The sequence below is a fragment of the Camponotus vicinus genome, unplaced genomic scaffold (genome assembly GCF_025532165.1).
Source record: "Camponotus vicinus isolate PSW18456_S1 unplaced genomic scaffold, iyCamVici1.0 SCAF_6, whole genome shotgun sequence".
In the NCBI taxonomy this organism is placed as follows: domain Eukaryota; kingdom Metazoa; phylum Arthropoda; class Insecta; order Hymenoptera; family Formicidae; genus Camponotus; species Camponotus vicinus.
Window position 1 is genome coordinate 6,115,237 of NW_028141978.1, and position 24,174 is coordinate 6,139,410.

A 24,174-nucleotide genomic window follows, 5' to 3' on the forward strand; every position below is an offset into this window, starting at 1 on the left:
TGATCGATATGCCAGTCTATATACGTATTACGTCTATGGTGTATGAGACAAGGGAACGTCATGTCATTTGATATGTAAAATCACTAGACGTAAGCACACAAATGCCGGTATTCGATACACAAAAGGAGGTCAAGGATTGCTTTTTCCAATAAAGCGCAATTACGTTAATTTGCATACGGGATACAACGATGCGTTTAATCTATAAATATTCTTTAATTACGTCTAATTACATTTTTAGTTAAAAAAACTTTCGACTGACATCTAACCTAATTAATTTTGCATTTTTTTAAAAATACTATCTTCATAATCTATTTCAAATTAAGTAATAGTTTATGTTTAAGTATATCTGTTAAAAAACGACTTGTTACAATTAACGTATATAAAGTATGTTACACGTTATTACAGTGTGCAGGATGAGAAAAAAGGACAAATTAAATTTAATCAGGCTAACCAAGCTAGTACCTAACCTATAAGATCGATCGAAACGCTTCATAGGCGTCTACCTACACCGAGAAATAAAGCTTCGTTTAAGAACTTGTTAACCTTGTAACCGCCTGCAATTTCACTGGGTTAAACAAAATGACCTTCGCGTAAGTTCAATTGGGAATCGCGTCTCAGCATGACAAAAATAACCCGAACTGTCAGACGCTCGCGGAAGCTCGACACCGGAGTGATGTAGATACCAGCTGATGACATAAGATGAGCGTGCCATAATAATAATGCGCCTCAGATTCGTTAGGGCGGTTCTGGTGCTCGCGTTGTTGGGTAACATCATCGTCTGGCATAGGATATGGCGGCTTTTTGCGGCGCAAAACACCCTGGGTCTATTGACGCCGAACGTCGGGACGAACGAACCCCCGCAGAAGCTTCACCGACGTTTAGCCCGCCTTGTCACTATTGTCATCAGGCAATTCGAGAATTTTGAAAACGATGTAGCGTCCATGGTGGAGTCAGTTTTGAATTCCTTCCCTGAGATACCCGTCCTAATAGTTTGCGATGAAGTACCATATCCACCATTGGAGTTAGACTTTGCCAATGAGAGTATGAAGAATGTCAAACTGATCAGTTTACGGCCTGAGTTCAATAAATCCTTCGACGAGAGAAATCCTCTCTTCTATATACGCACCAAGTTTGTCCTGTTTCTGCCTGATGCAACAAGATTGTCGACCAAACAAGTCATACAGGTATGTATATATTTGTTATGATACATGCAGACAAATATTTTAAAAGAGAGAGTATAATTCATTATTATTTCTTTTATGCATATTTTGCAGGAAACTGTCTCGCAAGTGTCAAATTTAGGAGTAGTTATTGTACCAGTGGGGAAGATTGCCTTGAATTGTCTTGAATTAGATTTAAGAGTGAAAGAATGGAGTTTGAAAATAACACGGATTACAGGGACAGAATGTGATAGTGTAATGGGCAAGCATGTAACTGTGCTTGAAACCAAAATTTTAAGGAGATTATCGGATCCATTTTTGTTACCCTTCACAGACGCCTTGTACATCCAGATGGCAGCTATTGGTATAAAGGTGTGCAATCTGTTTTTATTAATTTAAGATGATCATTTATTGTTTGTTTGCTTCATTTTTTTTAACAAATTTATTAATTTACTTATATATGACATTGTCATGGTTTTATTTATATCTAATTGAATTTATGTATCAAAGTTGAATTACAGACATTTATGTCTGATTTATATACATTTTGTGATTATTTTGTGAACATATTTTTTTATCTTGTTCTTATTGATGATTATCAACGATTATCAATACATATTAATATTATTAATATACAAATTTGTGTTTAAAAACTATTTTAATTATGTAAATATTTTTTGTACATTATGTTGTATTTTCTTTATAAAAATGCGAAAGAATGTTAATATTTTTTTTATATTTTTCTACTAGGGAAAAATCTTTTATTTTATTTTAGCATAAGTATTTACTGTGAATAATCAAATACTTATAATGATATGATACATGTTATTAGATACATATATTGAAAAGTTATCAATTCAACGAGGGAAAACCGTTATATAGAAACCAACAAGCACAATCTAAAGTGCAACAGTTGTATCGCACACGGGAGCGATTGATGTTTGAGAAATTGGGAATAAAGAAAATCACAAGAGCTTCCGGTTCTGTGGAGTGGTATGGTTGTTCACGCGAAACTGCGAGGTGCTTTGGTTCCGTGATAAACGGCGTGCCGTCGTACCTCTATTTACATCGATATACGCCGCCTTGTTGTTTGGCTGGACTGAGAAAAGTCACCCATCACGTTATTGACAAATTGGAAGAAGTCGGCATACGATTCTGGTTGGAGGGTCAATCGCTGTTGGGAGGAATGAGACACGGCGATATTTTACCGTGGGATCATGAAGTACAAATCGGATTGAACCGCGACGATTTAGCGAGATCACCGTGGTTAGTCAGAGCCAGGAGTAAACCGGTTGTCGACGATGATGGTTTCATTTGGGAGAAGGCGACGGAGGGCGAGTTCTTCAAGGTACAGTACTCCAGGATTAATCGTTTGCACGTGAACCTGTTGCCGTTTTATGCGCGCAACGGATCCATGACTAAGGACGCGTGGTTCCTGAAGAACCGGGACTTCCCGGAGCATTTTCTCCATCCGATGTCGAGCATCGAGTTTGCCGGTAGACAAGTGCCATGCCCAAATAATATTAGGGACTTTTTAGAACTTAAGTATTTCAAAGGTGTGATAGAGAATCCGGAATTACCTGGTAAATTTGTTTTTAATTAATCCGTTTTCGAATAACTGCGCGAATTATTCGCGGTAGTTTATGGCAATATTTGTTGTCTCACTTTATCATGAAATTGGTACTTGTTGCGGCTAAGTCGCATTTATTGTTGCTATCGAATTGATAATTATATCGATTATGCATGTATCTAATGATACTAGGAACTATTTATGCATGAAGATATTAAGATCTGAATAAAAATTGCAATTCGACATTTTTGCAATGTCTCCCTTTTAAGGGAATGTTTCATAAATGCATTTCTATTTGCCTTATTCGGACTCTACTTCAATAAGGAATAATGACAAATAATTGTTATCTCTAGATTTCTAAATAATTCAGCTTAGAATAGTGAAATTCACAAACTTTCTTCTTGCATGAATTGACCTGTTAATATTGTGCCAAATAAACTAGTATTTTTGATTAGATCTTATCGATATAGATGTGATACATTTTTCAATACATTCCACATAAATATTAACTTTTAACTAGCTTTACTATTGATTCATCAGTAGATGCCATATGTAGTCCATTCTAGAGAGAGAGAAAGAGAAAGATTTATAAATATTTAATATTAACGATTTTAAACAGATTTAGAATCGCATAATATTTTAAAAATATTTTATTCGATTAGGAAGACATTTTTTAATATATCTTGAAAAGTTCTACAAGATCAGAAATATTTCGTAAATATATTTATATAGTAGAAATTCGATTGTTCCAGTTCTGCTCAATCAAAATCGTAATTTTAAGAAGACATAAGGAAAAACTTTAAAAATAAAAATTATATGTTACATTACATTCAGGAAATTGTAAAATAATATTTTATTTAGATTATTTAATTCAAATTAATTTATTTACTGTTATTGTATTAGGTCAGTGACTGGGAGAAATTGTTTTATTATTATAATATTTTCATGCAATAAATTCAAGTAACTACTACAAGTAAACTACTTTGAAAACTATTTGACATCTATTGCATAATTAGTGCCAATTTATTTGTAAAAATATAGATATGTATATGTGTATCCGTCTGTTATAGCAAATTAATAAAGTACTGTTGTTTATAAAAAGTTATAATCTGTTTATATGTTTGGCATATCAGTTTTAGGTGGCTGTTCTTATATCTTTAGGTGGAGTCAATATTGGAGGTTCTCGTACAAAACTGAGCAATTTTTCCAATTTCATCGATTCCAACTCTGTTTGTGACAAATGTAATTGCTTCTTTGTTGGTTTCACTTTTATCCGTAAATTTGGAGATAGTTTCAGTGTATTCACAGTACCTCTGAGAAATTAGATATTAAATATAAACAAACTTTTATAAACTATATATAAAATATATATCCGTTAAATAAAAATAAATTAATTTAAATAGATAATATGCAAAAATTGGCAAGTATCACTTACTTATCATCGCCGACTATTATAAACGGCAACGCGTTATTAAAAGCCAATCGGGTCAATTTATTCTTTCGTTTACTGACAATTTGTTGACTGCAGATCGGTCTGTACTTGTTAACATTTAAATCGAACACCGTAACTTTGCCATCGTTTGATACACAAGCGAGCACTGTCGAGCTGTACGGCGCCCATTGAACATCTCCAATAGGAACACCCAGATCAAACATGAATAAAGGTTCTCTATGTATACACACATTATGTAATGTAACGTATCACCATAATTAAATTTGTATGCGGATGTTGAAGATTTAACTTACGGTCTTTCATCTTCCCAGATTTTGATTCGCCAATCGCCCGAGCAGCTAGCGAAAATGCTGGAGTTGAATTTGTTGAAGACTATTCGATACACTGGCATAGTGTGCGCCTTGTGATACGTCCTCATGTAAATACTGCTGTACGCCGTATTGCACTTGTACATGGTACCTTCCTCTGTGCCTACCAGGAAAACATTCTGATCGGCGGGATGAAATGCGATGCACGTTCCGCATCCTGAATTCAAACAGCCGTATAATTACACATCACATTTAACAAGATCTTATTCTTAGCTTTTATTATTATTTTTATTTTATTGTTATTTCCATTACCTTTGAGCGTAATCATCGTGCCGTCTGGTCCCGGTATAGGCGGCCGGTCCAGGAATAACGTCATAACGGTAGTGAGCCCAAGATCGTTCTGGTTTAACACCCAGTGATTTATTTTACCGTCTATACTGACGCTGAAGAACGCCAGGTTTCCCTCTTCTGTATCCGGCGCCCAGCGAATCTATATAGAGTTAGTATAATTTTTTTTAATTTAAAGGTTTCTTAAAAATATTCCTCAATTGTGTTTTGAAATGTTGGAGCCAAAAGATTCAACAGACCTCCCATACTAATCCTCCATGCTTCTGTACAACATCGCTACTCTTGTATTGTGGCATGGACGGTGGTAACATTATGTTATAAACTGCTACCGCTCCGTCCATGGTACCTTAATTATTATTAATTAATTAATTAATATTAGCATATATATAATAACATAATATTACAATAATATTACAATTTGCATATTGCAAATTTTATTTCACTCAAATATCTTGTTGAAAAAAAATTTTCAGGGGAATAATTTATATCATTTAATAAATATATGTGATTATATATAGGTAAAATAAATGTTTGATACATGATATTATTATATTACACACCAATAACTAAAAGATATGGATGTTGGTCATTGAAGTCTAGACACATCACGGGAGCTTCTGTTGGACAGATCCATTCTGGATATGATGGATTCTTCAAACTGAATAAACATACTGTGCCATTTGTTATCGGACTGTTAAATGACACTGGAATATAAGTTTTCATTTACAATCTATTGAGGAAAATGCGAATAACAATATATATTTTACTAACGTGTTCCAAAAGCGACTGCAAAGAGATCATAATATCTGCTATTAAAACACATATCCGTGATATCGTGCTTTTTAGTTTTTTCGTAAGAAAATTTCCATAAAGGTAATAAGGAGCCTTCACCGTCTTTAAATTCATCGCTTGGATCGTCCCAATATCTATAATCTAAATAACAATTGAAGAGAAAAGAAAAAATATGTATTTCGAAATATCACTATACAAAACTTCATTGAAGAAATTGCAAAAGAGCACTCACCTTGAGATATGTCGTCGAAAATATTTTGATTCACCATTCGTTCCAATGTTTTTGCTGCTTGTAGCATTCTGTTTGTCATTGCTAAAGATTCCATTTGAGCTTTCTTCTTCACATCCTCTTTCTTTGGTTGCATCAATGGCGCTTTTTTCTCCTTTTCTTTCTCGCGTTGTTGTTGAGCATAATCTTCCTATCAACAATAATGAGAATATCGAAATTTATGTATAATATTTTTATTTATATGTTTCAGACCAAAATACTTTTACTTTCTGTTATTTTTGATACTGTTACTTTCTTTGTTCATTATACATTTGATTTATATATGAAATAGTATAATATAAAAGTATTTATATTATGTACTTGTGTATTTCACCGAATATAAAATAATTTATATCTAATCAAGAGGTGAAAGTATTTGTACCTGATACTCGTCAAAGATAGTCCATTGAAAGACACTAGCATTGAAGGTTGCAGTAGGTGGAGGTATAGTTTGTGTACTTATGTCCTACAAAATATTTGATTTTATTTTATACATATTATTTCTAATATTTTTTCTTTCCAGAAAAACAAAATTTATAATATCTCTACATTTCTACATGCTTTTTTGTACAAATAGGAGTATACATACCCTCATAGGATTATCGTATGTCAACGCTGCCCTCTCGCAGAAATTAAATTGATTAGGTATTTTCTTAGGTTTTGGTTTTTCTATTTCATCTTCCTCAGGTTCTAGCTCAGCTTCCAATTCAGCTTCGGCTAGCACTTCTACCGTTTTATCTACCTCCTCTGCTGTTCTTGTGTAATATATATATATATATATATATGAAAAATACACGAGAGTCACATGTAATTTATTAAATAACTGTGTGTAATTATATTTCTTGTGTGCCTACCTTCTTCTTCATCTTCATATTCTTCTTCTTTAGCTTCATCATGCTTTAGTTTTTCATCTGTTGTTTCCTCTTGATCATCAGCTATATAATGAAATTATTTTATTTAGTATGTTAATTTTATTATATTATAGTAAATGAAAAATCTTACCAATAACACCTCCTGCCAATTGCATTTTGGCCTCTTCAGAGTCTTTATATAGTATAGTGCCAGTTACATTCAATAGAGTTATTAAATGCGGTGGAGGAGGTAATCTTATAAATTCACGTAATTTCCATGACCATTCAACTAAGGAGTCTGGAACCCTCGTATTTTGTATAGTTAATACTTTGGCGAATTCCTCTTGTAATTCCTAAATTACATACAGATATAGAACTATTGAATAATATTTAAAAGGAATAAACATTCAAGAATCGAACATACAGCTTCTGTTAATTGCAATTGATCATCTGGTCTTAGTAAAATCTTTCCTCGCATCCAATCCATATCACCAGCACCCAAATCCTGTCGCGATATATAACTTCTTGCTAAACTTATATGCTGCAAAATTATCAAATGTTACTTTTTAGATAACTATATATATATATAATGTAATCTTATTCTAATAGAATATGAGATTTATCTTTAATTAATACACTATTATAATGACAAATGATATGTACTTCTTTACTTATCTCCGATAATTTGGAAGATATTGACTTTTTTGGTATTGTTGGTGCCATTGTTTCTTTTATGTTAATCAAATTATATCAATGCAATTGTGCAACAGTTCAGCGAATAATCAGTTGATACTAAATCACTCCTTTGTATATTGTTATTAATGAAATATTATATTTGATATATATATATTCTCTCTGACATCTATGCTATGACATGTATGACTTATTATTCAATGATTAGAGAAAACTTAATTTTGCAATGTGCACAATGATTTGATAATCAAAACTATTTTATAGTTTAACAATATTATCCTTCAATGATTTGTAAAAATAGAATATGATAATGTATATATAAAGGGTAATAGATAAAAAATCTAAACATCTTTCAATTATGTATCATTTAATACTGAAAAGTCTGTTATGGTTTCCTAGGATACGTTTGAGTTTGATGTTTGATATCAATGTCAATCTATATGATATTAGTTTGAAATAATTTTTCCACATTTTAATATTTAAATATACAATCTTTATTTCAGTAAAAATATAAATAAATTTACAATTATTTTACAGTTTATTTAATATTTTTATTCTATTACATAAGAATTACATAAGAATAGATATATATGAAAATCACACTTGTGTTACAGAATTGTCAAAATGTATAAAATGTTTGAAATTTGTGTTATCTTTTTTGACATGATATTTTAATCGTCATTGTATTTCTTTTATATACTGTCGAGACAAATACGGTTATATTTTTTGTGGATATTTAGCATGGAAAAAATCAATAATGGACTATGCCATGGTAATGTGAGCATTCCAACAAGTTGCAGGGAATTATTGTATAGAATCGTGCAAATATTATTAGCTGAAATATATAAAATATATTATTCTACCCAATTTTTATATTAACAAATGATATGTATTATTAGATTTTGCAAATTCCAAAGTAATATGTATGAAATTCTGTGTGGATGAGTATTGATACATTTACACAACCTCTATATTGACATTTAAATATTAAGATTTATTAAAATTATAATAGCGTTATTAATATTGCAATATATGTCTACATGTGTATCAATTTTTATGTAATATTTTCATATTTAGTCAGTGAAAAGGCAAAAATATTAATGCCAAGGTTTTTTTCTATTTTAGATGAGTTAAAAAGCCAAACTTCTTTATAAATGCCTTAAAGTATGGAAGATAGTGGAATTGATAGTGATCCTAAAACTGTTAACCATGTGGAAGATGAAAGACTCTTTTTGGTAAATGTTTACCTTGATAAACATATTGACTCGTTATTGGTCTTCTATCATAAGGGATATATGATTATAATATTTATATGTAAATAATGATATATGTGAGAGAAAGTTTAATGATTCAAAAATATTTTATAATATAATATAATATCTTACAGGGTAGTGATAGCAGTTGCAGCAGTAACCACACGCAAGCTTCACAGCGGAATACAACCAAACAGTTGCAAAAGAAACTTGGTATTGAAACAATCTCTATTTCTACATATTTTGCAAGATTGCTTGTATTAATTAATATAATTTATATAAATTTTTAGTTAGCTTTGTTAGTTTATAATTATATTATTTGTATAAATAATGTTTTTTGCAGAGACACGTATTGAACAGGCAAAACGAATTCAACGCAATTCAGATTATATAAAGCTTCCAAAATATGACAATGAAAATACAAGTAGTACTAGTTCTACTGGATTGATATCAATCCAAAGATTGCCTATACCGCATAAGAATAAGGAGCACCTTCCTCTAGTCGAATACTGGCATAGTGAAAGCGAAAGGTAAAAGATTAAACAATTATGTACACAAAGAAATGTCAGATATTGACATACATTATCATATTTAAAAATTAATTCTTTGTCATATATATTTTTTCCATTAATAAAATATAATAAATGTAGTTTGATTATTATACAATATAAAGAACATGATTATATAAAGAGTTTATGTAAAGAACATGTAATAAAATTTAATTAATGCATTCTATTTGATGTACGATTATAGTGAGGATGAACTGACTCTCTTTCCTGCAAAATCAAAGGATCCTTCAAAGCACAAACAAGATCTCACGGATACGTTTAGCATCGGAGAGTTAAGCGATGAAAGTGAGGACTCTTTGAATCTGGATCCAGCGCAGCCACCACATCCATTTATGCGAACTTATGTACCTAGTGGATGTTTTGCTTGCCATTGCCATATATTGTAATATAATATAGTATCTCCATTGAACTGATTATTCATTCAAACTGATTATTATTTAAGTAATAATATGTTGTTGAACAAAGAGAGAGAGTACAGATATATTTGTGATATGTTTTCTATGAAGTTATATTTTTTCTAAGTTTATTTTGTGTTAAAAAATTAAACAATTTTGTGTTAGGTTGAATTATACATTATTTACAGAGAAAACATGCTTAAAGTTATTTTATTAATCTACTGTATAAAATTTGCTCCATTTATAAAAATCCTGTCATTATTTAACATTTATCAAGCATTTTGTGCAGAAGCGCAATTGCGGAATGATACCTAGGCAAAAGGATTAAGCGCTTCAATGAATGCAACGATTTATTGAAAACAACACTTCCTTCTTCGTAACCAAAGCAATTATTGCTAAAGATATTATTCAAATAGCGTTTCTCAACATTCACAAGCCATCGGTAACATTTATCCTGTGAGATTGCGGCAAGTATATGTTGAGTTTTGCGCCGTATTGCTTAAACGCATTTGTATTGAATTAATCAAAATAATAATTTAATCTATTCTCTATTTCTACCTAATTAAAATTCTATATGAAATAATTTCATCAAATTTTTTGTAGAGAATATTATTCATATATTCAGCGCTGTTATTGTTTTTAGATAAATGCTTTTTTGTTTATTAAAAAAAAAATGATAAAAATTATATTTTATTATATTTAATTATAATTTTCCTTTTTCTTTAGGTAACGAAAGTTTGTTTGCAATATTATTTTATTTTCTATTTTATATATAATATGAATATATCAAATATGTTTTTATGATAACCAATTATATGCAATATTTATGCAGTATCTAGATAGTATATCATAAAATCATTAATATATTTGGAAATAATATCTGTTTAGTGATTTTTAACTGCATAAGAGATAGTTAACTTTTTTCTTTCATAAGAGTTTGCTCCCTTTGATTAAAATGTCGCAATTTAAAAAAAATAAAGGATTGATGTTAGATTTTGAAAGATCGCCAATAATATGTGGAATGTGGAATTATAAGTTCGCTATGTTATACTTTTATTAAATTGCGTTAGGAAGACTTGCGCATCGAATGAACGCAATACAGGAAGACGTTTCGCGCACGACGGCGAGAAAAAATAACCGTAATTAAGCACTACAGTTGAACACGAATAGATAACCGATATTTTTCTACAATTCTGAGGATCATGAGGGGGACGGTCTTTGACAATAGCGTTGCTAAATATTGATGTGGCCTTGCGGAATATTCATATATTCAACCCAGGAAATTACGGGATCGACAAAGATCCTCGAATAATTGAAGCTTTCCTCTGTTGCAAAACATACGCTTGATCGTTTATAGATTAAATAATCCTCAATAAAGGTCATTACTTCATTTTTTACTTGAAATAATATTTCTTTTTACATCTAAGACAGGTGTATTATAATTTTAGTCAGCTAATTTATTTAATTTTAGCCAGTTTATTATAATTTTTTATTAACACACAGAGAGATGACCTCTTCGTCTTTTCTTCGAAATTAAATTTTAAATATGAACATATGTAAAATGCTTTAAAAAATGCATTACATATTACTTGGTCTGTATATAAACATTGGGACAAAAAGCAACCTTCGACTCCTGGCGACTCTTAAAAATGTAGCATTCTAAGCGCGCTGCTGCGTAAATCATAGTTTTTCGTGCATATAAAATCAGACGAGGCGAGCGAAACAATGCTGTGCACGCTTAAGGGAATTTTTTTACGCACGCACAATGTGCGCCAGATCGTACCAATGAGATATTGCGTGCGGAGAATACCGGAGAATGCTGCCATAAAACGCACTCTGTTACGGAATCCTGAGAAACGGTCTTTTTTCAACGCCTGATCTTGATCGCGAAAACGCACATTGCGTATGCATTTCTTTTAGCTACAGAAATCCAGCGATTTCCTTGGATAAATGTATTAACGCTGGCGTTGAATTTGCTTAATCGTTTGCCAGAACATCTAACATTTTTTTTCTTCGTCTTTAGAAAGCTTCGAATAATTATATAATTAAAATGTAAGAGATTTTTGTTTATTTTTTAGATTTGACCATACATAATGCATAATGGTGTTTCCCATAATTCCCTTCTCAAAAAGCTCCTTTGAATTTTAAATGCAAAACATAAAAATATCTGTAGCGGGGGAAGCGTTTTAATTAATGGCTTGTGCATCTCTCTTAAATTTATTCCACGATATTCCAGCAAAAAAACTCGATTTTTAATTAAGCTTCCATCCGTTGCGAGAATAAATGTTTGTTGCGTTGAATTTGAAATAACAAGTGCCATAGCAGGTGTGCATCACAAATAATTTTTATATATATCTAAATGTGTCTAAATATCTTTTATTTATATTTAGGTCTCAACAATATGGAATTTAAAAATGAAGCAAGAGAAGGATCAAGAGAACTCATCAGAAGATGAAGAAATAGTAAGTCTTCTTTTATATTTCTTTGTCATTATTTATATTATTAAATTATTTTTTTATATTATTTTATATCATTTATTATGTATTATTCTTGCATAAAAATAAATGATACATCATAGATGTATCTTTATGCAATATAGATTAATGTATAATTTTTTACATTATTTACAGATGATTATGATAAGACAGTTAGAACAGTTAAAAGTAACACATGAAAAGATATTAAATCAACATATACGTTTATTAAAAACAAAATTAAAACACAATACAGACAAATAATATAAACAGAAACGAGAAACACAAACGAAAAACAGAAACAAGGATAGACACGATTTAGAAAATATTTATATTAAAGTATAAAAAGTAATAATATAATTAAATTATTATTAAGATGTCTTCTATTAAATAATTTATTTCCTTTATTAAATTTTTAATTTTTTTTAGATATATTACTGTACAAAATGAATAATGGCGACTGCAGTTTCAACGTGAAACGACATTATGTATGACAACAACTTATTAACATAATTTATTATATGTATATTAAACAGATGCGCTGAATGATACCAAGCATAATCGATAACTGGTGGATTTTAGCGGTTTTTACTCGATTTTTAATTAAGCCTCCACTCGTTGCGGGAATAAATATTTTTTGCTTTAAATTTTCATATCTCCGCATGCTGTGCAGCACACAACACATGATGCATTGCGTATGAATATTTAGTTGCATCTTGATGCGTTCCCTCGTATATTCCATGCATATCATAAAATGGCTCAGGTGTTCCACTCCTTCCCTTTTTAGATGAATACAAAATTAATTTATTCTTTGTGACAACAATCGTAGTAACATTAACAAAAATTTTGTTGTATAATCTTTTCAATTTTTTATTTGAGCATAAAATTAAAATTAATTGGATAAGATGTAATATATTCGATTCTTTCGCGTATTTATAAATACATATATAAAACAAGAAACAATATTTTATTAATTTTTATTTAAATTTCTCAGCTGCCCTTTTAACTGAGCAGTTATTGATGTCTGATATTGTTAATCATGCGCTATTATTCTTAATACAATATTTTTTTGTCAGAGAAAGAGGCGAATTTGACACACCCCATGTAACATTGGAGGACTTGTACCCACGTCGACAGTATGGTCGTAAATCGAGCGAGACTTATGGCATATTTTGTAACCAATTTGATGCAATAAATTTTATCCTCTGCGGACGAGAGAACGCGTAATATGTAAGAGCCGCTAATGTCCTTTCATTTATTCATGGAAAGCGAATCGACAACGAAAATGCGAAATCCTTCGAGCTCATCGAACGATCATTAATCGGCTCATGTATTATGGTAAGAGAAAGGATAAGAAAAGAAACTGTTTTGATTTCGATATTTGTTTATTCGTCAATCGCGCGCGCGCGCGATTTTTTATCTACAATTATCATGATTAATAATGCCTTCTGATAATAAATTTTTGTTTCAGGATTCAATCTCCGAATCTATAAGCGAATCTGTCGTGAAAGTAATGCAGTGACGACAACCGATGAAAGTGCCAAATTCTCTACCACTGAGATAACTGTCTCCGAATCTAATTAAAAAACCAGTAAAACCGGCTTTTGTGAGAATTCATTCTTCGATCGTGAGAGAAAAAAAAAAATTAGAGCGTAGAAAACAGAATCAAATACATATTTAGACAACTGTGTATTTGTAAAATTATTGATAAAACAAATGCGAGAGAGATTTTTAATTTTTCGCGACAAAATCGGATCAATCAGGATCGACTTCAAATAATTGAGAATTTTTGAGCTGTTCGAATTTAATTAACTGACATATCCTGAAAGAATATTTAACTAAACTCGGATAAAGAACTCTACCCTTAATTTACGAGTATTTGCGTGTCCCTTAGCCGCGGGAGTCTCGCTCGTGTGCATATCGTATATGCGTTTAGATATTACGAAAGATTCTCGCGCACGATATCTCGAATATGTACGAGCCCCACGCTGTCACAGATCAGCCGGCGAAGCAGAAGAAGACGCGTAACAAACAGACGATGTTGTTTTCTTCGGGCTCGCGTGGTGAGAAACACGCCGCCGAATATATTTACGAGTATTCGACGATCACACGATGTACCCCTTTTCGAGAGGCTTTGCATAAACGAAAATGTATTCGCGATGGAATTAAGAGATCGTCATTCTAACGGTTCTATCAGATCAACGTCGTTGATTCTCAATAGCGCGGTATCTTGTTAAAGATATTGAAATTAGAAACGGCTGCTTTTAACAAGCCATTTCCAGCCAAATCAAACAAGAATAAAAAATTACATACATATTTATACGCATTTATTTATATATCAAATGTTTATTGAGCGAATTAGAGAAAGATAAAAATACATAAATAAATAATTATGTATAATTATTTTATCTGCGTTGATATAAATTAAAAATAAAAGAATTCTAGTGCGCAGATGTATGTTAGATATGTTATTATTAAAAAAATATTTTCAAAAACTGATAAAAAATAATAAATACTTTTCCAATTAGTCAAGTAGTAAGTTAGTGAAAAATTAAACTTCTTAAATTAGAAGTTAATTTATACATTATTAATTTATGTATTATCGATTAAATTTTTATGATAATTTATTATAAAATTTGCGCATATGTTTGTCACACGTACATAACATCAGCAAATTTATCAATTTGCAAATATTCATATCATCTTCATAATCGAAGCTCAAATAATTCGTAATAATCGTTCATAAACGTCACGAGAGAGAAGCTTAATCTTTCCTGATCTAAATTATCTAAAAAAGTGCAGATGTTATAAATACATTTCTTTTATTTTTTTATTATATATCATTTATTTCTATTATTATATTCATGTCTCATTTTTTTAACATTATAGTAGTCAATAATAATATACAAACAATTTATTTTGGAACGAAGGGGAAAGAAAAAGAATTTTGTCTAGGTTTATAAAAATTAATGTAGTACGTAAATCATTATTAAAAATATGTTCTCGCGTAATGACGAATCCGCACAAAAGTCACTAGGGATTAATGACCCCCGCTGCGGATTCGCCATAATACAAACAAGGGTGATTCGTGACAAATATCACGCGTATAGTCGATCGATCCGCGATCCCAGGTGCATCGACCGCGCATTTTTTCTTCGGGATGAAAAACCGCAGACCACTTGTCCGTTCGCGGTCGACAAGGACGAGGTACAAAGAACGAGAAGGGAAGAGGAAGAAAGGGCAACCGATAAGATGGATATATATCTCTGTTTGTTACATTTACGACGAGAAATTTTTCAGGTTAGTACAGATCGCGGCTGTATTAAAGAGTTTTATTATCATAAAACTGTAAGGATATTTCATTTCATCTTTATCCTTGTTTTATCTTAGAGCAAAATAATTAATTAATCAATTGTCAGTTTTGAAAATATTAAAAAATTAACATAAGTTAACAAAAATTGTGAAAATATTCCAAAGTAACAAAATGCGAAATTGCCAGCAGCCCGGCGGTCCCGCGCTTTTTGAAGCACCACACTTCAAGTCGATCGAGATAACGCGGCCGATCAACCCGTAGCTACGTCATTATGTTGTCCCGCGTAACGGAGTTCCAAGTATGGCTCGCTGCTCGCGTACATACACCAAACCCATCGCTTCCTGCATCGATAGCTTTTTTCTTCCGGGTTTAATTAAATACCAGGTAGGTACATGTTTGCAAGTCCCCCACGCCGAGAGAGATGCAAGGTTATTGCATCGCGCGAATCCCGTTCGTTGGTGCGAATCGATACGACGTGCCGAGGAAACGCGAATAGGTAAATTCTTACATTTTCGAGATATTGATTAAGATTTAGAACTAGTTTTTAATTTGTAATTATTTGACTTATCTCTTATAACTATCTTTATTATTATTTATGCAAATATCGTGAAAATATTACATTAGAAAAAAAGTGAAATTAGCAATAGTTCACAAAATGGCAGTCCCGCGTTTTTTAAAGCACATTTCTAGTCGTATTGATCACGGTCCGATGACTCGATTCGAATTTTTGAAGCAAAATTGTTATATCGATTTTTTCGATTAATTACATCAAATGTTAATTCACATTTTTTATATATTTTATTCTTTAATATTACCTTATTTTTACTATAATTCTGGTCTTCTCTTAATAATTTTTATATGTCAAATGCGCAAAAATGATTACGATCGAACGTCATAATAAAAATAGAATTAATCCATCATCCTTCGTATATCGAAATCTCATAAATACATATCCGACTTTGTATACATTTCGAAGTCATTGACGCGTCACACAATGAAACAAAAACAATAACACGTGCGACGCATCGATATGCGACGACGGAGCTAGCGTATACATGAGAGAAAGAGAGAGAGAGAGCTGAAAAGCGCGTGTCTCCATGAATGAACCAGTGGTGGGGGATCACGTGTCGCGCGGGGGGGCAGAAGGTGAGCGTAGTAAGTGCGCGGCTCACGTGACAGTCGAGTGAAGTGTCGCGGGCGTGCGCGCGATTACTTCGGCGAGCGCCCGAAAGATGTCGCGAATTGATCGCGTGACGGCGGCTGCTTTCAAACACCTGACGGCGGCGTAGCAGTGCGGCATGGACTGGTGCGGTGGGCGCACACTTCTTTCAAAACAGGTAGCACGCGCTACCGGCTGACACAAACAACGAACTCCCCTCTCGTCCTGTCGCCCTTTCTTGTCCTCGTCAACTGTCGTTCGCGCGTCCGACATGTGACAGTGCGATTACAAGTAACGCGCTCGCGATTCTTCGCCCGATTTGCGGTTAAGTTCACATGGAGCACCGACGCCGAACATCGACGTTCGCGTTTCGAAGTCGTCATCGTTTCGAAGTCGTTTCGTCCGGGAGTTCGTGTGCGTCCAGTCGCGAGTTTTTCGAATAAAATACGCGCGCGCAGTGAATTTGATATATCGAACTCTCGAATCGAAAGAAGATGTGATCGCGACACGGTACGCGGTGACCGCGCTGCGACGACGACCGGTCTCGAGTGTGGAAAGGTGTTGGTTGAAAAATGACGCTTATAGGTTTGACATCGGTGAGGACAGTGTTACTGACGTCGTTGCTGCTGACTTCCGCGGTGCTGGTGATATTGGCGCGCGCCGAGGATGTCGCGACCTTGGAAGATGACCTGGAATCCCTTTCGACGTCCAACGAGCGGCCGCGTCTTGATACAGGTGAGTGAATTTCATTTGATTTCTTTAATTCGCTCTCGATTGAGCATCATCGAAATTTCTATTAAGCTCTATTTCAATGAAGAAATAATATTTTAATTTAATTATGAGATATCGTGAGGTATATATATATATATATATATATATATATATATATATATATATATATATATATATATATAAAAGATTGCATGTGTGAAGAATGAAAGCACGAGGAGCTTTTATAATTGATCAATTAATTGATTTTGTGAGCGTTTATACATTCATAATTTTTAATCACTTACATAATAATTTAATGCAACAATATTAGATTTAGTTAAATTTGAAGTGTCTAACAATTAGAACATTAATAAAAAAATTAAATAAAAATTTATTTACGACATTAGATATTAAATTTTGTGAAAGAAATAATAAAAGGAGTAAAACACTAAAAATTCAAATCATGCAAAATGATTAAATATACATTAAACATTAAATCAATAATGAAATAACGTAATATTATATTTGTAGAAGAGAATTATATATTTTTTATTTTTTATCATTTTTACATCCGTAATGAGAGTATAATTGTAATTCTTACTCTTAGTTGATTGCATCTTGTTTTCACAACACACATTTTATAAAAAAATATCTATATATATATCTATATATAAAAATATAATAATATAGAAAGGTAGAAAGAGAAAGGAGTATAACCAAGACATTTCATCGTCATTGCATCCTTATCTATCGACTTTTCTCCCTCTCATTCTCGCATGAGGACCGCACTCTCCGGCGATTATTGCAATGACGGTGAATGCCTGAACTTTGTTGCTCCTCTCGGCTTTGCCGATGAAGAACGACCTTTGCACTCGCTTGCTTCTGTGAAAGTACGCTCGCTCATCTTCCATCGCGTCGTAGCAAAATATTCCGTAGAAATTCTCTGTAAATTGCAAAGATTGCAAAATCCATCAAATCTCTTTAAAAGAACGAGCCTATTAATTTTATTTATTTATGAATAATTACATTTACACTAAAAAATATATTTATGATAATTATCAATGCATACATGTAGAGCGCATTTTCGCAAAGTATACCGACGATTTGTATATATTAATTTATATTGATTTATGTTGATTATTTTATATTATTTTATATTGATTTATATTTTTTTATATTGATTTATATTTTTTTATTTTCAGCTTGATTATGTGTAAAAAAAATTCTTTTAATATTTCACTTTTTTATAAATTTCCACTATTTTTTTATACAGATTTACTGAATGCATTCATGCATTTTTTACTTTTAATCTTACTATTCGAAATAAATATTAATCAACTGATTTCACTCATCGGATACTCTTCAAAAGCTATCTATGATTCGTTGCGCGTTTGTGATGCGTGTATAGTGTCGCAATTAAATTCAGTCTAATAGAATAGGATCGGTTTCCTATAGCGTTTAAGAATGCACGACGCTCATTGTCGAGCCGCATCTGTCGTCCCGATCTCAAATCGATTAATTTGCATGCACTTAGAAAGACGGAAGCACGTCGCACGCGATGCTTGATGAATCCTCTCACCCTGAAAGGTCCCGTTTGTGAGTACAAATTATTTGCGCGATCGCGCTTTTCATTGGCAGCCCAATGCGATATAAGTTCAACAAATAAATTTTGACATGACCTGCATGTCAAGCCTTTTTCCGCGACGACGTTTCGCGTTAAATCACCATCAGTGATACTTTAGCACGCTTCGATGCGTCATTAAGAAAATATGGGCTGTCGCTTTGCGCGTTGAAATTAATGGACTGTGATCCCTCTGAAACGACAAATGGCGGTTTAGACATTTTCGCACGCATTACAGCTTTTTAGGCGCGATTTATATTTATTAAAGAGAAAGTAACTGATTGTGAGAAAAAGAACGATTTCTTTATAATTCATTGAATTCAGTGCACGACGAATTAATAATAATCTGATTAATCTCTACGCGATCAAGTTTCACTGATGATGATGAGTTAAGTGTTCATTATTTTAAAATATATGTGCACGATGAGATGGAGAATTTTCGCAATAGATCGTTTGGTAAATTTAGAATCTTTTTTTAAAATAAAAATAATTTTTAAAAAATTCTCTTCATATATAGGGTGATTCATATAAAGTGACCGATGTGAATATTAGCTAAAGTTGAAGAGCTATGAAAAAATTTTTATACCAAAAGATGTTTGACACAGAGGGGGACATCGTATGGTACAAACGATATTTTTATAGATGAAGGCATTAAGGAGATTTCAAGATCAACTTATTTTTTTTAAATGGAACCCCCTATTTTTTATTACATATTCTTGTAGCTCATCTCGAGAGCTTTCTAAAACACTATAATTAAGTTAGTTTTCATTAAGTACTTTCCGAGTTATGAGGCTTGAAATCATTTCTTAATTTTACATAAACCGTAAAATATCTTGTAAAATATTCATTTTTCGATTATCTTACCTTAATACTTTTACGTACAAAATAATGAGAGGAATCAATTGGTGTAAAGAAAACACATAGTTATTTTTAAGAAAAAATATGTAATTGTTAATTGCAAATTACATATTTTTTCTTCGAAACAACTATATGTTTTCTTTACACCAATTGATTCCTCTCATTATTTTGTACGTAAAAGTATTAAGGTAAGATAATCAAAAAATGAATATTTTACAAGATATTTTACGGTTTATGTAAAATTAAGAAATGATTTCAAGCCTCATAACTCGGAAAGTACTGAATGAAAACTAACTTAATTATAGTGTTTTCGAAAGCTCTCGAGATGAGCTACAAGAATATGTAATAAAAAATAGGGGGTTCCATTTAAAAAAATTAAGTTGATCTTGAAATCTCCTTAATGCCTTCATCTATAAAAATATCGTTTGTATCATACGATGTCCCCCTCTGTGTCAAACATCTTTTGGTATAAAAATTTTTTCATAGCTCTTCAACTTTAACTAATATTCACATCGGTCACTTTATATGAATCACCCTGTATAAATATTTTACGTTATTTTTACAAGAATGTTCTTCTTAATAAAGAAAGTAAAAATTTTTCGTATTAAATTATTAGTTTATTATTATTATTATTTTTCGTATTAATTATTTTACAAGTAATGATCTTCTTATATATTTGAGTTATTTTGTTAAAAAATTGAAATAACTGAAATAGAGAGAAAATTTGATATTCCCGAGAGATCGCCGAGAGCGAATAACTTTCCGCGAATCGACAGATCGTTCTTCAACGTGTGACAATGCGTAGTACGGCGAATGCATATGCATGCACTGGAGGGATGCGCGCGGAAAACGTTCCTGGCATCGGGCCGTGTAAAATCCTCTTCCAACCTTGATGCGAACAGTATGTACGTGTCGAGATTGCTATGAAAAGGAGAGACCTCGTGCCAACATGGCCTAAGGATAACTGTTCGCCGGCCGTGGGCATTTATTTAACGATCGCGTAGTTTACACTTTCTTAATGTTATTTACAACTCGTAAGAGGTAATGTCTAATGAATCACGCATACTTATGCAACCCGGATCAATTCATAACACATCCGGTTTATTCGCGAAATTTGACAATTACGTGATTATTTCTTTTTTTGCGCCGTCTTATGGATTCGCATCAATGTCAAAATTCTTTAAACTTTCAAGAGAGAGATACTATCTTATTATTTTGCATTGTACTTACTTTTATTAATGGCAACATCTTTTTGCTGTAACAAATAAAGAAATGCTACTTCGATATTTTTGTGAATGTTTTGCATATCACGTGCTATCACAAATTCTTGGAGCATTCTCCAATATAAACTAAATTGAGATGTTGCTCACGATTTTAAATTATTATTCTGGAGTGGTGGAGAAATTTTAATTTTATAAATTAATTTATAACACATACTTTTATTTAAAAATTTTTATTTTCATTTAATTACATTAAAAAAGGATGATTTTAATTATTAGCATTTAGAAATAATAATCTATCTGACTAGTCTTTATGCGACCGAGTGTGAGAGACTTATGCGAGTTTCACTGATAATTAGTAAAATATTCATTATTTTGAAATATAATGATGAGGACTATTTTAGCGCAGATCGCTTAATACATTTAGAATTTTTTTGATGAAGACATTTTTTAATGAAAAATTTTTGAATTCTATTCATATACATACATATTTAAATAAATAGTAAATAAAATAAGTACAATAACATAATTAAATTAAACTAATTATTTTTTAAAAACGGTAATTAATAGAGGTAAAAGTCGAGATTTTTTAATAAAAGTGTGAAGTTAATTTATAGAATTAATTTAATTATCGTATATATTTCTTACGTGTATTTTAGAGTTTCAATTCTAAGAGTAATTTTATTAGAAAATCAATAAAGATAGATTTTAATTAGCAACGTAAAGAATCAAGAGATAATTGTGTAAATGCGGGAATTTGATTTATCGCAGATAGAAAGCATTACATTTCGTGTTGCAAGTGCTATGCGTAGTTTTCTTCCGCGGTTTTCGATAACAGGATTTATATTATGAGATACAGTCGATTTGAGCCTTATCAGGACTACCGCTGCGGCATTCACTTGCGTGGCTTGCTAAGATCGCCGCGAAGAATAGGTTGCAATAGGATGCAATTTTCTAAGAAGATTCAGAATACTCGGCGTACACGCAACGTTAGATAACCGTGGGAGATTTAATTAAGATTAAATTGCTCTCTCGGCAGCTGTTCGATCCGTCTTATAGCCGCGAAATCATCTATCAATCCATAGTATTTTTATTTACCCTTTGCGATTTCACAATAAACAGTTCTCGAAAATATCAAAGAATATTAGTGAAAGCAACTTATTTATAATGCTAATTTATTAAAAAAAAAAAACAAATTTTTACGATAGCTTAAATTATGAATATATATAATAACTTTTAGAAGTAAATTTTGATTAAAAATTAGATTGTAGAGTAAGCAAGATATTTAATATTGAAAATAAAGAAAAATAATGTAAGAATACTTTATAATGTAAAAATACAATTCAAGTTTCGTATTAGATTTAATCCGGGATAAAAGAGTTGATTTCTTCAAATATACAATTTACCGGTAAACATTTTTTGAACCTACTTTCACTGCAATTTGCAGAACATTGCAAAATTATATTACGCTCAGAGATATAACGCTTACTTTTCTTCCAAGACCGTGTCAGCGCTGCTTCTTTCGTAATTTGCGCAATGTTTACTGCTGACGCTCAGTATTCGCGCAACGTTTTTCAAGGACGTGCGTTTCGAGGAACCGCGACGAAAATTCGCGAATTGATTTACTCCAGGTGAATCGCCCTGGAGAGATTTAAAGACTGATAATAATATTTGCGCACGGTGCAAAATGTACTTGAAATTCTGGCGGCGACGATGTCGATCCCCTCTTTCTCTCCTTTCCCTTGTTCGTTTTTAGAGGAAATTTATGATCTGACCAGAACGCGTTCGGTCACTCCTACCAAGTGCGAAGGGTATAATTTTATAACCGGTCATAATTAGAGACATTAACTTGCTTAGGATCCTTTGCTCGTGCGTTCCACCGCAAGCGTTTTCTCCTCTTTTTAACGTCGCGCGGCCATTTCGCTCCCATTATTATCCCAGAACAATGAATAGTTAAAATCTCTTTACTATCGCGCGAGAGCCGACGAAAAAGTCAGAGCAACGAATGAGCTGTCAGTAGAATTTATGGAAACAAAAAATTCTTGTGTGTGCTTCCCGTTTTTGTATCTTCTCTTTACTATTTAGCGTGTCGAGATGTATCGTAGAGCGTTTTCGTTGTATTTATTTTACATGAGAATTTCTTGACCACTATAAATGTAGAGCAAGCAAACGGAATTTATAAATTCTTTAAACGAATTTAATACGCGTAACATTTTGTTGTATAAAACGCAATTTATATTTTAGATTTATTTCAATTAATTTTTGTCGCTATTTTTCATATATTTACAATGATTAATTTTACAATGATTTTTGAATTAATCTTTAATATCCTTATTATATACAATAGTAGATTTAACAGATTTACTTGTTTTTTTTTTTTTTCGTGTAAGAATTTCGCTATACATATCTCACAATCAGTGTAATATCGATGATTTATTCCAAGTCGATTTATGCACTCCTGAGTTAGTTATTACGAAGTAACGCCGAAGAAATGAACCAAATTCCGACGCGAAATACGTGGCAGTCGAGAAAACTGTTGTCTCGATTACGCAAATGGCAAATAACAGCTTTTTATGCTTGTGTTTTTTAAGAATATGACTGCTCAAATTTACTTAAACCTGCTATAGAGTCTCTCATGAGTGCGAGATAAAATTTTATTCCGCAGTAAAAACTTTCTAGTATGAATTATTATCTATTCATTTTTTACTTCTACAACATTTATATGTAAAAACAAATTGAAGAGATAATTAGCAAAATGTAGACTGTTACAAAAAAACATTTATGAGACCGACATCGTTTACGATTGTAAATCACGTTACAATTGCGAGATCAAATCGGTTTTGTAATTTTCGTGAAAGATCTGAGGTTTAATCTTTTCAATGGGTAATTAAGTGAAAGTAAAGAGCTCTCTTTTATTTTAAACGAACGAAATTAGGATTTGAAATCCGTGTTAATTTCCAAATTATAGGAGTCTAAAATCGCTAAGCGCCGATCTCTCGATGATTATCGCCGAGCGCAGAAACGATTGTTTCGATCATGCGAATAGCGAATAAGGTCGCATTATCTTTAATCGCCGTAATGACCGGGATTTCGACGTTGTCGCAGTCATTAGCGGGAAAAAAAATCGCGACAGAGCGACTTGTCGTTTATCAGCGCGT

At 32.0% G+C, this 24,174-nt stretch overlaps 4 protein-coding genes across 10 annotated transcripts in view; 3 read left to right on the plus strand and 1 right to left on the minus strand.

Moving 5' to 3' along the window:
- Positions 1-14: 14 nt before the first annotated feature.
- On the plus strand, positions 15-3,509 carry LOC145973541 (ribitol 5-phosphate transferase FKRP). Of its 3 annotated transcripts, none has more exons than XM_083103017.1 (4): positions 15-128; positions 406-1,184; positions 1,275-1,532; positions 1,993-3,509. In XM_083103017.1, exons 2-4 carry the CDS (start codon positions 720-722, stop codon positions 2,761-2,763), a joined length of 1,494 nt encoding a protein of 497 aa, XP_082959143.1. In that variant the 5' UTR covers positions 15-128; positions 406-719; the 3' UTR covers positions 2,764-3,509. The 3 variants fall into 3 exon arrangements, with proteins under 3 accessions (XP_082959143.1, XP_082959141.1, XP_082959140.1); XM_083103015.1 differs by having other exon boundaries at positions 63-322; XM_083103014.1 differs by having other exon boundaries at positions 63-1,184.
- Positions 3,510-3,611: 102 nt separating this feature from the next.
- On the minus strand, positions 3,612-7,736 carry LOC145973540 (dynein intermediate chain 2, ciliary). Of its 2 annotated transcripts, none has more exons than XM_083103013.1 (14): positions 7,414-7,734; positions 7,175-7,291; positions 6,902-7,103; positions 6,754-6,834; positions 6,489-6,649; positions 6,282-6,365; positions 5,864-6,050; positions 5,611-5,772; positions 5,400-5,543; positions 5,079-5,185; positions 4,804-4,981; positions 4,477-4,708; positions 4,166-4,399; positions 3,612-4,043 (listed from the first exon to the last, which is right to left on the minus strand). In XM_083103013.1, the coding sequence occupies exons 1-14, from the start codon at positions 7,471-7,473 to the stop codon at positions 3,866-3,868; spliced, it is 2,127 nt and encodes a 708-aa protein (XP_082959139.1). In that variant the 5' UTR covers positions 7,474-7,734; the 3' UTR covers positions 3,612-3,865. The 2 variants fall into 2 exon arrangements, 1 of the variants encoding a protein (XP_082959139.1); XR_014439502.1 differs by having other exon boundaries at positions 3,925-4,043; positions 4,166-4,358; positions 7,414-7,736.
- LOC145973546 (uncharacterized) lies at positions 4,692-9,873 on the plus strand. 3 transcript variants are annotated; one of them, XM_083103027.1, is made up of 5 exons: positions 4,692-4,990; positions 8,569-8,678; positions 8,831-8,909; positions 9,040-9,226; positions 9,450-9,873. In XM_083103027.1, the coding sequence occupies exons 2-5, from the start codon at positions 8,610-8,612 to the stop codon at positions 9,649-9,651; spliced, it is 537 nt and encodes a 178-aa protein (XP_082959153.1). In that variant the 5' UTR covers positions 4,692-4,990; positions 8,569-8,609; the 3' UTR covers positions 9,652-9,873. The 3 variants fall into 3 exon arrangements, with proteins under 3 accessions (XP_082959153.1, XP_082959154.1, XP_082959155.1); XM_083103028.1 differs by lacking the exon at positions 4,692-4,990 and adding an exon at positions 8,031-8,220; XM_083103029.1 differs by lacking the exon at positions 4,692-4,990 and adding an exon at positions 8,031-8,215.
- A 6,834-nt stretch (positions 9,874-16,707) lies between these two features.
- Positions 16,708-24,174, plus strand: part of LOC145973860 (uncharacterized) — a 174,644-nt gene continuing 167,177 nt past the window's right edge. Inside the window, exon 1 of one of the 2 annotated variants that reach the window (XM_083103468.1) lies at positions 16,708-17,341. In XM_083103468.1, coding sequence (XP_082959594.1) covers positions 17,179-17,341 — 163 coding nt within the window. In that variant the 5' untranslated portion in view covers positions 16,708-17,178. The remainder of the gene's footprint in view (positions 17,342-24,174) is intronic. The other variant, XM_083103469.1, reaches the window with a different exon arrangement.